The sequence below is a fragment of the Pseudoliparis swirei genome, chromosome 24 (genome assembly GCF_029220125.1).
Source record: "Pseudoliparis swirei isolate HS2019 ecotype Mariana Trench chromosome 24, NWPU_hadal_v1, whole genome shotgun sequence".
NCBI lineage: Eukaryota > Metazoa > Chordata > Actinopteri > Perciformes > Liparidae > Pseudoliparis > Pseudoliparis swirei.
Window position 1 is genome coordinate 1,358,273 of NC_079411.1, and position 15,400 is coordinate 1,373,672.

Genomic DNA, 15,400 nt, shown 5'->3' on the forward strand with positions numbered 1-15,400 from the left:
GGCAATTTACCCACGATGCATCTCTCTCTCCGAGTCTTATTGCTCAGCCTCAGACCGGGGGTCGTGACCTCTGAGCTTGTGACCTCTGAGCTCGTGACCTCTGAGCTCGTGACCTCTGAGCTCATGACCTCTGAGCTTGTGACCTCTGAGCTCGTGACCTCTGAGCTCGTGACCTCTGAGCTCGTGACCTCTGAGCTTGTGGCCGGGGGCCAGCCGGCTCTCTAGATTTATTTCAAGGCCCCGCGGACAGCCAGAGACGTTATAACCCACGAGCAGACATCATTTTATTTTGAAGGGCTGAGCGATGTACCCACTTCCTCCGAGGTCCCACGCGGCAGCGGCCCGTTGCTCTTCTCCCTCGTCACGGCAACGGGGACCGAGTCCAGGTTACACCGGCTTCTGGGAGGAACGGCGGTCCATTCCTCTTCCTCCTCCTCCTCGTCACTCTCGGACACCGCCTCGTTCACTTCCTCTCGCTGTTGACGGGGAAACGCAAGAAGAAGAAGAACAAGGAGAAGAAGAACAGGAAGGAGAAGAACAACAACACAAAGAAGAAGAAGAAGAACAAGAACAAGAACAAGAAGAAGAAGAAGGTCACATGTTTTATCCGAGGTATTGAGTATACCTTCAGGGGACGTGTGACCTTCAGGGGACGTGTGACCTTCAGGGACTCACCACGGGTCCTCCCTCTGAAGCGTCCTCCGTCCTCTCCTTCTTACGCTGCTTCTGCCTCTGAAAGGAGAGCATGGACATGGGATGAACTCACGACGGACTGGGGGTCAGGAGGTCAGGAGGGTGAAGGTCAGGAGGGTTTGAAGGTCAGAGGTCATGACGGTCAGGGGGTCAGCAGGTGGAATGGAGGAGACGTGTTTCTCTGCAGTCACTCACTCTCTTTTTGGCTCTCCTCCTCTCGGCTCTCCTCCTGGTCCTCTCCTCCTCCTCCTCCTCCTCCTCCTCCTCCTCCTGCATCTGGACCTGGGAGGAGCTTTGGGCTTTTCTGGGGTCCGCCGGGTCAGGAGCTCCACCCTGGACCTCCATCTGCTCCTCACCTGAAGACACACACACACTATGAAGAGATATATACCTATGGATGTGTGTGTATCAATGCATCTCTGTGTGTGAGAGAGAGAGAGAGAGAGAGGGGGGCAGAGAGAGAGGGGGAGAGAGAGAGAGGGGGAGAGAGAGAGGGGGAGGGAGGGAGAGAGAGAGGAGAGAGAGAGAGAGAGGGAGAGAGAGAGGGAGAGAGAGAGAGAGAGAGAGAGAGAGAGAGAGAGGGAGACATGTTTGATGCAAATGTCCACAGGTGATCATGTGGCAGCTCGTGATTGGACGATACAGAAAGGGAACTTAAATAAATCATCAGAGATTCAAATAATATGAATGGTTCTCTTGTTCTCTGGTTCTCTGGTTCTCTAGTTCTCTGGTTCTCTGGTTCTCTAGTTCTCTAGTTCTCTGGTTCTCTGGTTCTCTGGTTCTCTAGTTCTCTAGTTCTCTGGTTCTCTAGTTCTCTGGTTCTCTTGTTCTCTGGTTCTCTAGTTCTCTGGTTCTCTGGTTCTCTAGTTCTCTGGTTCTCTTGTTCTCTGGTTCTCTAGTTCTCTTGTTATCTGTTTCTCTGGTTCTCTGGTTCTCTAGTTCTCTAGTTCTCTAGTTCTCTGGTTCTCTAGTTCTCTTGTTTTCTGGTTCTCTGGTTCTCTGGTTCTCTGGTTCTCTGGTTCTCTGGTTCTCTGGTTCTCTAGTTCTCTGGTTCTCTGATTCTCTGGTTCTCTGGTTCTCTGGTTCTCTAGTTCTCTAGTTCTCTGGTTCTCTAGTTCTCTGGTTCTCTGGTTCTCTAGTTCTCTGGTTCTCTGGTTCTCTTGTTCTCTAGTTCTCTGTTTCTCTGGTTCTCTGGTTCTCTAGTTCTCTAGTTCTCTGGTTCTCTGGTTCTCTGGTTCTCTTGTTTTCTTGTTCTCTAGTTCTCTGGTTCTCTTGTTCTCTTGTTTTCTTGTTCTCCGGTTCTCTAGTTCTCTGGTTCTCTTGTTTTCTAGTTCTCTCACTCATGGTTGCGTCACTTTGAAAAAGTGCAAATTAGAATCTAGCACAGTATTAAAGCGTGGGGGGGGGGGAGGAAGTAGGACAGGAAGCAGTACAGAGTACTTCCTGTATTGCATCACCCCTTCAGTGGTAACGTGGGCTGCCGTCGTCTCTTGTGTCACATTCAAACACAATAAACGAGTATTTAGAGCGGCGCGTGGTCCAGGGGCTTGGATATGTTACCTCAATAAAAAAGGATTATTTATTTGTTTATTCGCACAATAAAAGAAAAACTGTAGAAATGTAAAGTTATTAAATAACAGAAATTAATGCAGGGAGAAAAGAAACCCAAAGGGCTTAAACAAGGCTCTCAGTATCTATATATATATCTATCTATATGTATCTATATCTATCTATCGATATAGATATAGATATCTATATCTATATCTTTATCGAGCGAATGGAATCTTGATTGAAAAAAGGTGAATATAAATATGTCTGCGCTGCAGGAAACGTGATGTGAACAAGAACCATGTTCAGATAAATCATTTCAAGGAACAGGAAACTCGGAGCTGACGACATAAAAACACACACACACACACACACTCACAGCTACACACACACACACAGCCACACACACACTCACAGCTACACACAGCCACACACAGCTACACACACACACACACACACACACACACACACACACACACACACACACACACACTCACAGCTACACACAGCCACACACACACACACACACACACACACAGCTACACACAGCGACACACACACACACTCACAGCTACACACAGCCACACACACACACAGCACACACACACACACACACACAGCCACACACACACACACACTCACAGCTACACACACACACACACACTCACAGCTACACACAGCCACACACACACACACTCACAGCTACACACACACACACACACACACACACACTCACAGCTACACACAGCCACACACACACGCTCTTCCTCTGACTCATCCACGCTCTTCACACATTGTGGGTCAACTGAACTCTGACTTTGTGCTTTACATCGCATCATTTATACGTTTCTGATTCACCGCGTTAAAAAACCCAAATAAACCTTTGATGTGTGAAAGTGTTTGGTTGTGTTCCTCATGAAGGCCACGCAGCGGTGTTCTTATTGATCGGTACATGTGTCACCGTGTTGTGGAGCTGAGCAACAGTCAAGAAAAGCAAGTAGGTCGACTTCCCGTGAAGATTATTGTGTGGAAAGCACTTTCCTTATCAGTTCATTTTCCTTCTCCGAGAGCACCGACGTCAAAATGAATTCTCACAAACGTTTAAAGAACAATGTGAAAAGAAAAGTGGAATAAATTAATCAAATTCACCCTCTGAGGTGGAACCAGAAGAGACCATCTGGTCACGGGACGGCGAGGCCTGCCGCCTCTCCTGAAGGGTTCTCACCTGTGTGGGGGGGTTGTTCCTGCTCCGACGTGAGGTCAAAGGTCAGGGATGTCGTGTGTGTACAGGTGGTAAAGGCCTCTGAGGGCGTGATGTACCGCAGTGAGACGGTCCGAGGACGGCCACGCCTCACGACAGACCGGAAGCTTCTCTTCCAAGGTCTCATGCTCCTCCTCCGGCCGCCTCAAGGTCCTTTGAATAGGGTTGGGTACCGAAAACCGGGGTCAACCATGTTTAAGCTAGCTCGTAGCTCGTAGCTCGTAGCTCATAGCTCGTAGCTCATAGCTCGTAGCTCGTAGCTCATAGCTCGTAGCTCGTAGCTCGTAGCTCGTAGCTCATAGCTCGTAGTTCGTAGCTCGTAGCTCATAGCTCATAGCTCATACGAGCTCATACGAGCTACGAGTGCGACAGTCTGTCCTCCGTTTGTTGTCAGTGCTCCTTGAGAACGGCTCTGACAGGGAATCTGGCCGAACAGGTTTTTGTCGTCATTGTCGATCGTGGTTTTGTGCTTCTTGTGTGTTCTTCTCTCGGTTCTGGCCCCGTTTAGCACCGGTATCGTTTTAAAAGTACCGGTTCAGCACCGGTATCAGAGAAGCCCCAAACGATACCGTCCCTACCTTTGAACGGGGACGTTCAGCCGACTGAGAGTCGAGGGTCGCTCCAGGAAAGAGTGGAAGACTTTCAAACCGCCCAACTTGAATTAAAGCGCCAACTCTTTTCTCTCCGCGATGCGTGTGATCTCCTTCAGGTGAACCTCGTCTCCTTCGCACCTCCATCGCGGACGTCCGGCGCTTTTATTTTGGCGGGGTCGTTGCGCTCGTTGGTCGAGTCCTTCCGACGGCAGAGCAGAAAGCCTTCCCCGTGTCAGGTCGCATCCCTGTAATACTCTCCGGTGGAGAACCCAGGGGGACGCGATGCCGACGTTGTCTCCGGCCCGAGGTGTCGATAAAGCTTTGCTGAACAGCCTTTGAGCGACAGACGCATTCTCAACCAGACGTGACCGGTTGGAGCGCCGCGGCTGCGGTCGGACCGGGTTCCTTACGTCGCCGTCGGGCGGCGACGGCTCTCATTTGACAGTCAAATGGTTCCGGATGGATTCTTTTGTTTTGACGTGGCGCTGCTCGTCTTGAGGCGCCGCGGCGAGGAAAGCCCCGAGAGAGAGAAACACGGAGCGCCGTCCCAAGAATACAAACGCAGCGTCAGTACAAAGGGCTGAAATATGCAACGTGTGTGGTGAAAGGAGTCGGCCAGCAGTGGTTGGTGGACATAGAGACGGGGGTCACAAGATGGCCGCTCGGGGTTTACAGCGTATTTGGGGTGGAAGGTGCTGGTGGGGAATGAGCCCCACCTTTACGACTTGCAGGCGTTGTTGAGCAAAATGACAAGGTGATTGACAAGGTGATTGAGAGGTCTCCGGTAGAGACCTCTCAATCACCGTGTAGCCCCGCCCCTAAAGAATACTCTGTCTGTTTGACTCTAAATGACGATAATTTACTAAATGAACATCGTGCCCATATTTCCACCTCATCATCAGCGGGGGTGTTGAGAATGTGGGTATGATGGAGAGTCTGATTGGTGGACATGTTGTTCTTTCTACAGCATAATCGAGTTTGGTGCAACGCAAACAGCTGGGGCATCGGAAGACATATTTTAATGTATATTAGATTATATATACTTTATTCATCCCCAGGGGGAAATGTCTTTGTAGCAGCAGCAGGCATGTTTACAATATATACAAAACAATCAAATTAAATACACATATATATATACAGATATAGATAAACACATATGTATATTAACATACAGGACTGTCTCAGAAAATTAGAATATTGTGATAAAGTTCTTTATTTTCTGTAATGCAATTAAAAAAACAAAAATGTCATGCATTCTGGATTCATTACAAATCAACTGAAATATTGCAAGCCTTTTATTCTTTTAATATTGCTGATTATGGCTTACAGCTTAAGAAAACTCAAATATCCTATCTCTAAATATTAGAATATCATGAAAAAGTATACTAGTAGGGTATTAAACAAATCATTTGAATCGTCTAATTAACTCTAAACACCTGCTAGGGTTTCCTGAGCCTTGAAAACACTCAGCTTGGTTCAGTAAACTAAATCACAAGTATGGGGAAGACTGCTGATCTGACTGCTGTCCAGAGGACCATCATTGACACCCTCCATCAGGAGGGTAAGACACAAAAAGAGAGGCGCAAAATCCAAGTTGCTTGAAATCCAGTGTGAAGTTCCCACAGTCAGTGATGGTTTGGGGAGCCATGTCAGCTGCTGGTGTTGGTCCACTGTGTTTCATCAAGTCCAGAGTAAATGCAGCTGTGTACCAAGAGATTTTAGAGCACTACATGCTTCCGACTGCTGAAAAGCTCTATGGAGATGAGGATTTCATTTTCCAGCATGATCTGGCACCTGCCCACAGTGCCAAAACCACCAGTAACTGGTGTACTGACCATGGCATTACTGTCCTCGATTGGCCTGCCAATTCCCCTGACCTGAACCCCATAGAGAATTTGTGGGGTATTATGAAGAAGAAGCTGAAAGACACCAGACCCAACAATGCAAATGAGCTGAAGGCCGCTATTGAAGCATCCTGGGCATCCATAAACCCTCAGCAATGCCACAGGCTGATTGCCTCCATGCCACGCCGCATTGATGCAGTAATCCATGCAAAAGGATTCCCAACCAAGTACTGAGTGCATTAATGGACATTTTCAAATGTTTGATTTTGTTTTGCTGTTATAAATCTTTTTTTTTACTTGGTCTGAGGAAATATTCTAATTTTATGAGATAGGATTTTAGAGTTTTCTTAAGCTGTAAGCCATAATCAGCAATATTAAAAGAATAAAAGGCTTGCAATATTTCAGTTGATTTGTAATGAATCCAGAATGCATGACATTTTTGTTTTTTTAATTGCATTACAGAAAATAAAGAACTTTATCACAATATTCTAATTTTCTGAGACAGTCCTGTATGTACATATATGATTATTAACATATCAAAAAATATGTACAAACACATATATAAACATATATGTATAACCATATACATACGCAATATATATAAACATATACAATGTATATACGCATACTGTATATATATAAATATATATATTAAAATATATATTTAAAACATAATTATATATGTAAGCATACAGGACTGTCTCAGAAAATTAGAATATTGTGATAAAGTTCTTTATTTTCTGTAATGCAATTAAAAAAACAAAAATGTCATGCATTCTGGATTCATTACAAATCAACTGAAATATTGCAAGCGTTTTATTCTTTTAATATTGCTGATTATGGCTTACAGCTTAAGAAAACTCAAATATCCTATCTCTAAATATTAGAATATCATGAAAAAGTATACTAGTAGGGTATTAAACAAATCACTTGAATCGTCTAATTAACTCGAAACACCTGGAAACACATTTTCAAATGTTTGATTTTGTTTTGCTGTTATAAATCTTTTTTTTAACTTGGTCTGAGGAAATATTCAAATTTTATGAGATAGGATTTTAGAGTTTTCTTAAGCTGTAAGCCATAATCAGCAATATTAAAAGAATAAAAGGCTTGCAATATTTCAGTTGATTTGTAATGAATCCAGAATGCATGACATTTTTGTTTTTTTAAATTGCATTACAGAAAATAAAGAACTTTATCACAATATTCTAATTTTCTGAGACAGTCCTGTATATGTATAAATAATGGAGTAATATATATATATATATATTATTCTGGAGTATATATTACTTCCGAATCATAAATATATATATATTACTTCAGAACAATATATATATATATATATATATATATATATATATATATATATATAAACACTGCTCTGGTGGCATTAATGTCCACACAGCCTCTCATTGTGTGTTTAGTGAACTGTTTTTACACAAAGCTGTCCCTGTCACCACTGTGTCTACAACCAGAAGTAGAAAAGAAGGCTGACAATAAACCGGAAGTAGCTTGTTCTGTACTAACAATAAAGTGCAACTAAATAAAGTAAAACTTCTTCTTTTTTAAAAACCAGAATAACGTAAATTGAGCAAGAATGAAAACATTCATATATATATATATATATATTGGGTCACAGAATGTAATTTATTCATATTAATATCTATTTTTTGATTTTACCCCCCCCAAAAAACTTTTTTCGAGGCTGTCACGTGACGTCACTGCTCCCATAAAACGAAACAACCTGTGGCACCAACCCCCCCCCTTTCCGGTTGTACTCACCGCCTCCCAAGCCCAGCAACCGGCAGATGTCTCTGGTGAACTTCATCGCACTACCGACACACCTCGCCGGCACCGGACGGTTCCGGAGGACTGCCTCCTCCTCCGCCCGTTGCCGTCACGGCCGTCAAGCGCGCGCGAGAATAACTCAACTTCCGCTACGTCGCTTTCAACAATAAAACAATGACAGGTGGAATTTAAAGAGCACTTCCGGTCACAGACCATCAAAATAAAACAAAAGAGGGAAAAAAAGAACAAAGAAAAAACGGTACGGTTTTAAAAGGGAATTATTTGAATTTGATAGAGGGACAAACTTAAATATTGTGGTTTAAAAAGTTTAATTACCTTTTTTCCTGCTATGAAAAACTGAATCACAGAAGATTAGATCAACATGTTCAATGATAAAGATAATAAACAATTAGCACTTACAACAATAACCACACCATGTTCAACATATAGATGCAATATATCATTTTTATTTTCGTTGACTTTTCTTATTTACCTCTACTCTTGTTGTTGTTATTGTGTTTTATTTTTCAAATATAATATTATACACATAATAATGTCCACATATTTATAATTTAATTTAATTCATCTTTATATTATTCTGTCTTAATCTTTAATGCAACTCTCGTGAATAAAGTGCTATTCTATCTTATTATATTATTATAACAACATTTAAATACACCTGCAACCTGCTGGCGCCCAAAGACCGACCAATCCCATCACCGTTAATGCAGACAGACGGGGCGGCGGAACCAATCAGAGCCCGCGATCTCCGGCGCCTCGGCCAATCACGTGCCGGTTTAGGCTAAACAGGGGCGGGGCCCCCGCCGAAGTGACGGATCTGGCTCAGCCGCCATTGATGCGCTTTATCTCCGAGAGGACACCACCGGGGCTTTCTTTCTTCTCCGTTTGCGGCCGTTTCGCTTCCTCCCGCGCACCGGAGCCCCGGAGCACCGGAGCCATGGTTTCTCACTCGCTCGCGCTGCCGATGATCTGCTTCACCACGCTGTGGGGGCTCGTGGGCGTCGTGGCTCCGTTCCTGGTGCCCAAAGGACCCAACCGGGGGTAGGTGGTCCGCAGACGGCGCCTCGAGCCGCCGGGTCCGGAGCCGTCCCCGGTGGTTTCATCTCATTTCACACATCGAGCTTTAAAACACACGTTGTGTTGTTGTTCATTTAAAATAATGACACTCATTGTTTACAGCGCGTGTTTATAACGCTGGTGTGATGGAGGCCCAGCGCGTCACCGGGCATCCATCACAGCGTCCTCTCCTCCCTCCCATCCCTCCTTCCCTCCCATCCCTCCTATCACGGCAGTGAGGTTAAAGGGTCAATCTTTACAGATCATGATGAAAAGATAGGCCGGTAAAGTTATTGTTTGGTTCTAATAATGATGATAAGACAATGACGTCACGCTACACTATGAGTTTATGAAGTCGAGAGGAGCTGCATGTCACAGCTCTGGACTGGTTGTTCTTGTTTTATGTTTATTATGGTCTGTCAGGGGACTACAGATGCTAATTATCTGTATAGCTGCACTCTGCTACAGCATCACATGGGGACATTTATGTTCAACTGTACATGGTCCCTTTAAATAAAGATAATAACAATAATAATCAGACCTGTGATGCAATTTTAAAGCGTCGTTTTCCCACAATCTCGATTATTCAAACGTTGTTCTCTTTGCCCGTCAGCAGCTGGAGCTCAGGACCGGTGTCATTCACTTTAATGTGTGATGTTTGTGTCGTAGTTCGGTCTCTTGAGGATCCAGTTCTCCTGAATGCCTGAACAATAACAAATAAAAAGACATCGTCAACATTCATGCAACAAATTCTAAAAAGTCCAGTTCACTGAAGTGCTTCTTTAAATGCCCCCCCCCCTGTTCTCTTTGACAGTGTGATCGTCACCAGCCTCATCCTCACGGCGGTCTGCTGCTACCTGTTGTGAGTAGATACACTTCTTCTCCTTCTCCTTCTTCTTCGTCTTCTTCTTCTCCTTCTTCCTCTTCCTTTTAGTGTTCTTCTTCTTCTCCTCCTTCTCCTTCTTTTCTTCTTCGTCTTCTCCTTTTCTTCTTTGTCTTCTCCTTCTTTTTTCTTCTTCTTCTTCCTCTTCCTTTTCGTGTTCTTCTTCTTCTTCTTCTTCTTCGGTGTGAAGCTGCTGATTGAAAATGTTGCTGAAGAATCAAAAGGTCTCTAATGATCTCGGGGTGGTGCAGGATCGTCCTCTGACCACTAGGGGGAGTGCCAGCTCCTCACAGCGGCTCACACACACACTGCCGGTCAATTCAAAGAATAAAGCAGCTGGATGGAAAGAGAGGGATGAAGAAGAGATATATAATGTTGATGAGCTGTAATGTGAGGGATTACTGACGACAGGAGGACTCTGATTGGTTTAGACACAGATCCTGTGTGATGTAAACGCACAAAGATTGTCTAAAACAGGTAAAAGCTCACCTGTGGGGGGCGTAGAGACGAGGCAGCAGGTGACCTGAACCTGGCGGTCATGTTAGAACCTTCTTTAAAAAGGTGTTTATAATAACATCGGCGACGCCGGCAGTCAATGAGGGGTCTTCTCCGGGCTGCCGGACGCGCCTCCGTGGCGAGGGCCGGCTCAGCCTGCAGGTGGAGCTCGTCAGCGGCTCCGCCTGCAGGTGGAGCTCGTCAGCGGCTCGGCCTGCAGGTGGAGCTCGTCAGCGGCTCGGCCTGCAGGTGGAGCTCGTCAGCGGCTCGGCCTGCAGGTGGAGCTCGTCAGCGGCTCGGTCTGCAGGTGGAGCTGCCAGCGGCTCGGCCTGCAGGTGGAGCTCGTCAGCGGCTCGGCCTGCAGGTGGAGCTCGTCAGCGGCTCGGTCTGCAGGTGGAGCTCGTCAGCGGCTCGGCCTGCAGGTGGAGCTCGTCAGCGGCTCGGCCTGCAGGTGGAGCTCGTCAGCGGCTCGGCCTGCAGGTGGAGCTCGTCAGCGGCTCGGCCTGCAGGTGGAGCTCGTCAGCGGCTCCGCCTGCAGGTGGAGCTCGTTAGCGGCTCCGCGGGGCGATAAGCAATTAATCGAGACCTCCAGACGACCTCTGAGGGCCGATCGGCTGATTCGTTAAGCTCTCGTCAGAAAGACCCAAATGTTTACCACGGGGAGATGAATGGAGCCCCGCCCCCTCTGACCCCCCCCCCCCCTCTGCCCCCAGCTGGCTGGTGGCCATCTTGGCCCAGGTCAACCCTCTGTTCGGCCCTCAGCTGAAGAACGAAACCATCTGGTACCTTCGTTACTTCTGGGAGTAAAGGAGGTGAGTCCAGCACAACATCCTGTTAGCATGAGTTAGCATGTATATATATGTGTATATATATGTATATATATGTATATATATTATTAAAATGATGGGAAATTGATCTGTTTTAAAAAGGATGTTTGCTCTGAGCCACGAAGAATATGAGTAACCTTCTCCTCCTCCTCTACCTCCTCCTTTTCTTCATCCTCCTCCTCCTCCTCCTCTCCTGCAGGAGCACCATGTGACTCCTCCCTGGTCTTCTGGACCTCCTCCTCCTCTCTGAAACATTCTCAGCTGCAGATGAAGAGTCTGGCCCTGGTCTCTGGGTGTAATATGTCAGAGTGTGTGAGGCGCATGTTGTGAGTGTTTTGGTGTTTTATGGTCCGTTGCTGACGATGACGACTTCCTGTAGGAGTAGCCGTGACCCCCCCACTCTGTTTACATTGATTACTTTATATTTATTTGTTTGTATTTGTGTTTATTGCGTAACCACCGAATATTCATCTGGACCACGGCCACGAGAACCTCCCCGAGAGAGGGAGTGAGGAGCGATTTCACAAACACACACACTAACACACTCACACACACTCACAAACACACACCCACACACTCACAAACACACATACACTCACACACACTCACAAACACACACACACTAACACTCAGACCCCCCCCCCCTTGTCGTTGCCATGGTGATCTCGTAGTCCCTCTCTCTCTCCACTCGACCCCTTTTGATGAATTCCTGCACGTTGCTTTTATTTTATTTATATTTGGAAGGATTTAAGATAAATGTGTTTATAATATCCACATTTTCATTTTAATCTTTAATCATCCCCCCCCACCCCCCCACACACACACACACACTATAAACAGAAGATTATCCCTCATTCCCGGCCTCCATCAAAGGGGAGGCGGCCCATGCGGATGAAAGATTGAGCGGATATCAACGGGAAGCTTTTCTTCACAATTGTTCTTTTTTTTTTGTCTTTCAAGTGTTAAAACATATATGCAAATGAGGCGTTATCTTATCAAAATATTCGCACATTTGCGGAAGTGGAAAATGCGAACGTTCTTGGATCAGTTTGTTGACACGTTGGAGTCGAAAAGGTTTTAAAATGGAGACATAAAGGAGAAAAATATTAAAATGTATATAAAAACTAGGGCTGTCAGCGTTAACGCGTTAATCTATGCGATTAATTTGGCCGCGTTAACCCACTCAAATATTTTAACGCAACTTTGTTTACTTCCGGTGTTCGTTGAAGTTTTTACACTCAAACCGAGTGTCAAACCGCGGCAGTACGGTTTAACACTGTTTTAGTTTTTAAAACAATTATTTCTCCGCGAAAATAAGGATCATAAATGAGTTTAACTCGTGGATGAATCAGTCGGGTTTCCTCCTGCTCCTCCTTCCTCCCGTCTCCCCCTCTGATACTCAGAGGAACGGAGGGGCGACGTGTCGGGTGACGCGGCGCGGAAAGAACTCGTCACACGAAACCTTCACCGTGATTGGTCAATCCGTTTGTCTGTCAACATTTTGGGGAAAAAACAACCAATGAACACTCAGAAAATCACAAAGGACCTCCCACCTCACAGGTGAGGCTCATTTAGCAGCCTGTCAGTCAGAGAGCAGAGAACACGGCACCAGGACAACTGTGCCTCATTGAATAGAGCTGAGATTGTTCTGGAATGTTTGATGTAGAACAGGTGGGGGTGTGTCACATGCAAAAGACTTTAAAAGGTGAATTTAAATGTTTTTGTAGAATGGAGACATGTCCCCAGCCTCCAGAGGGTTAACATGACACATTTGAATGTCAGTCAGTTTACCAAGGCCACTGGTTCTGCTGTTCAGTGGTAAAGATGTCCAATGTGTCTCAATATACTTCTTTTTTTTTACTAATCTGGATGTTTCACTGAAGAAACAATTTATCATCCACAATATTAAATACCTCACTGGCACTTCATAGGTAGGAGCCTCTTTGAAAACACAGCTCTGTAAAACTTTTAATCGCGATTAATGAATTTCAAAATGTGCGATTAATTAGTTAAATTTTTTTTAATCAATTGACAGCCCTAATAAAAACACAAGATTTACAGAGCTTCAGAACACGGAGAGGAGGATGACCCCGGAGTCAGAGACCTCAGCTGCTGCGAGCCGCGACCACGACCGCCTCCTCTCCCCCCCCGCCCCCCCCCCCCCCCCCCCGTCCTCTTCTCTAAAACCACTTTGCTTCAGCCAAAAATAATCAAAATCAATATACAGCTACTTTTTAGAAAGACCAAATTGCGTTGTATCTTTTCCTCCAGCCCTCTTTGGTAGTCGTGGTGACGGCGTCGCGCTGAAAAAGCTGACGGGCGGCGGCGGCGAGCGATCGCACCGCAAACGCGAGGCCGTCCTCGCCACGACGCTGATCGCCAGATCGCAAAGTGGACTCAGGTCGGAGAAAAGAAACTAAACATCAGTCCAGACTGCTTTTACTCTCCTGACCACCAGGGGGCGACTCCTCTGGTTGTATAGAAGGCTATGCTTCATGTGTTAAAGCTGCATTCTCTCTCCTGACCACCAGGGGGCTCCTCTGGTTGTATAGAAGTCTGCTTCGTGTTAAAGCTGCATTATCTCTCCTGACCACCAGGGGGCGACTCCTCTGGTTGTATAGAAGTCTATGCTTCGTGTGTTAAAGCTGCATTCTCTCCTGACCACCAGGGGGCGACTCCTCTGGTTGTATAGAAGTCTGTATAAAATGACTCTACTTCTGACACTTAATTGTGCTGCGGCGTAGAAGACAAACACAACTCCACAACAAGCTGATCCAAAATGTTTTTATTTTCCTTTTCTTGTGATGAATCTGTTCATATGAAACTTCCAGCTGTGGCTCATCTGATATCTATCAGATGAGAGGTGTGTGTCTGTGTGTGTGTGTGTGTGTGTGTGTGTGTGTGTGTTCAGAGTCCCCGTTGTTACAGAAAACTACTGAGAGCAGATCTGATTGGTGGAGATCTGACATGTGACCTTGTGTTAGTGTGAAGTCAAATAAGCTTCTATGTGAAACACCCAATAAAATATATTTAAAAACACGTCTCACGCTGCCCTGCTCTGTTGACATTGTGAGCATTCCTCCAGCAGGCTGGAGTGCATGTTTTGTGAACAACACACCCACACTCTCTCACACACACACACACACACACACACACACACACACACACACACAAGTGGCTCAAGGTTCTTTGATTCTTTCATGAACGCATCTCTTCATTTGGCTTGTGGCAGAGTTACTTGTATCACTTAATGGTCCTGTGTGTTTGTGTGTGTGTGTGTGTGCGTCAAAGACACTAAATAGATCCTGATCTCTGCCGACGGCTGAAGGACTGAAGCAGTTTGTCAAAGTTACCGTGGCAATCAAGGACGAGTTTGGCTTTTCCCACAATGCTTTTGCAAAAATGACACACACACACACACACACAAACACACAGACACACACACCTCATAAGATTTAAAAGGAACCTGGAGGAGCTGAAGTGGGAGACTTCAAGGTGCATTTGCCTGCTTGTAAATGAGATAATGGGCTGTTGCTGGAGTGAAGCTGCCACGATACAATTGATCTATACGCATGGAGCCAAGAGATTCTTCTAGACTAGAGGGTTAGAAGTCTCTGCTTCATGTATTAAAGCTGCATTCTCTCTCCTGACCACCAGGGGGCGACTCCTCTGGTTGTATAGAAGCCTATGCTTCATGCGTTAAAGCTGCATTCTCTCTCCTGACCACCAGAGGGCGACTCCTCGTGTCATCCCTCTGGTTGTAACCATGAATCTGGTCTATTTATTTAATAGACGATCTCCAAATTAATGCACATTGTTGAAGCGACACACGTGTGCCAGACCCCCCCCCCCTCACAGCTTATCCTATGTAATATTCATGAAGAGAGGCTTAACGCATCATGGCAACCTACTTTTATCCAACAGCATATTAAGATTTAATGATCTTTATGCAAACGGCCATATGAGCCTGAACAGCGCCGCGGAGCCTCGTTCCCTCACGGGGGAGCAGCTGTGAGCCTGGAGGAGAATTATAATGATATATATATATACAGGCCTACGGATGATATATATATATATATTTTAAATCTGCATTATTATATAAACTCAACTGCCAATTGTCTGTGGAACAAAACCTTCCTAATGTTCAGGTGTCGCTGCAGCAGCTGTGTAATTATTGAACTGAGAGGTGTTTCTATTATTGTGTTTCTATATATTGTGCCGAGAGCGGCCGTAAAGCGGCCTTGGAGTCGCAGTGGAGCCCGCTGTGCGGAGGCCGCCGCTCGCGCTGCTGCTGCTCCGGGTTCCGGCGTGACTCCGCGCCGAAGCGACCCGGGGCAACGAGGCGGGTCAGCCGGATCACCGCTCCGCTGTTCCGGTGTGTGTCCTTAAAC

General features: G+C 45.8%; 2 protein-coding genes across 4 annotated transcripts in view; one reads left to right on the forward strand and one right to left on the reverse strand.

The window, feature by feature from the left end:
* LOC130189923 (tetratricopeptide repeat protein 31-like) overlaps positions 1-7,801 on the reverse strand; it is a 15,375-nt gene extending 7,574 nt beyond the window's left edge. Inside the window, exons 1-4 of one of the 3 annotated variants that reach the window (XM_056408938.1) lie at positions 7,722-7,801; positions 889-1,049; positions 676-732; positions 315-476 (exon numbers count right to left, since the gene is read on the reverse strand). In XM_056408938.1, the coding sequence (XP_056264913.1) occupies positions 315-476; positions 676-732; positions 889-1,049; positions 7,722-7,767 (426 nt within the window). In that variant the 5' untranslated portion in view covers positions 7,768-7,801. Of the gene's footprint in view, positions 1-314; positions 477-675; positions 733-888; positions 1,050-3,466; positions 3,757-7,721 lie in introns of those variants that run through there. The other 2 variants (XM_056408937.1, XM_056408941.1) reach the window with 2 other exon arrangements.
* A 775-nt stretch (positions 7,802-8,576) lies between these two features.
* On the forward strand, positions 8,577-14,052 carry atpv0e2 (ATPase H+ transporting V0 subunit e2). The gene is made up of 4 exons (XM_056408946.1): positions 8,577-8,789; positions 9,619-9,666; positions 10,896-10,994; positions 11,209-14,052. Exons 1-3 carry the CDS (start codon positions 8,584-8,586, stop codon positions 10,987-10,989), a joined length of 348 nt encoding a protein of 115 aa, XP_056264921.1. The 5' UTR covers positions 8,577-8,583; the 3' UTR covers positions 10,990-10,994; positions 11,209-14,052.
* The last annotated feature ends 1,348 nt before the right edge of the window (positions 14,053-15,400 follow it).

Excerpts from the sequence above, each read along its gene's own strand:
- atpv0e2 (XM_056408946.1), top strand. The coding sequence starts at position 8,584 with ATGCGCTTTATCTCCGAGAGGACACCACCGGGGCTTTCTTTCTTCTCC. Across the intron at positions 8,790-9,618 it reads CCCAAAGGACCCAACCGGGG|TGTGATCGTCACCAGCCTCA; the intron begins GTAGGTGGTCCG and ends TCTCTTTGACAG. Across the intron at positions 9,667-10,895 it reads GCGGTCTGCTGCTACCTGTT|CTGGCTGGTGGCCATCTTGG; the intron begins GTGAGTAGATAC and ends CTCTGCCCCCAG.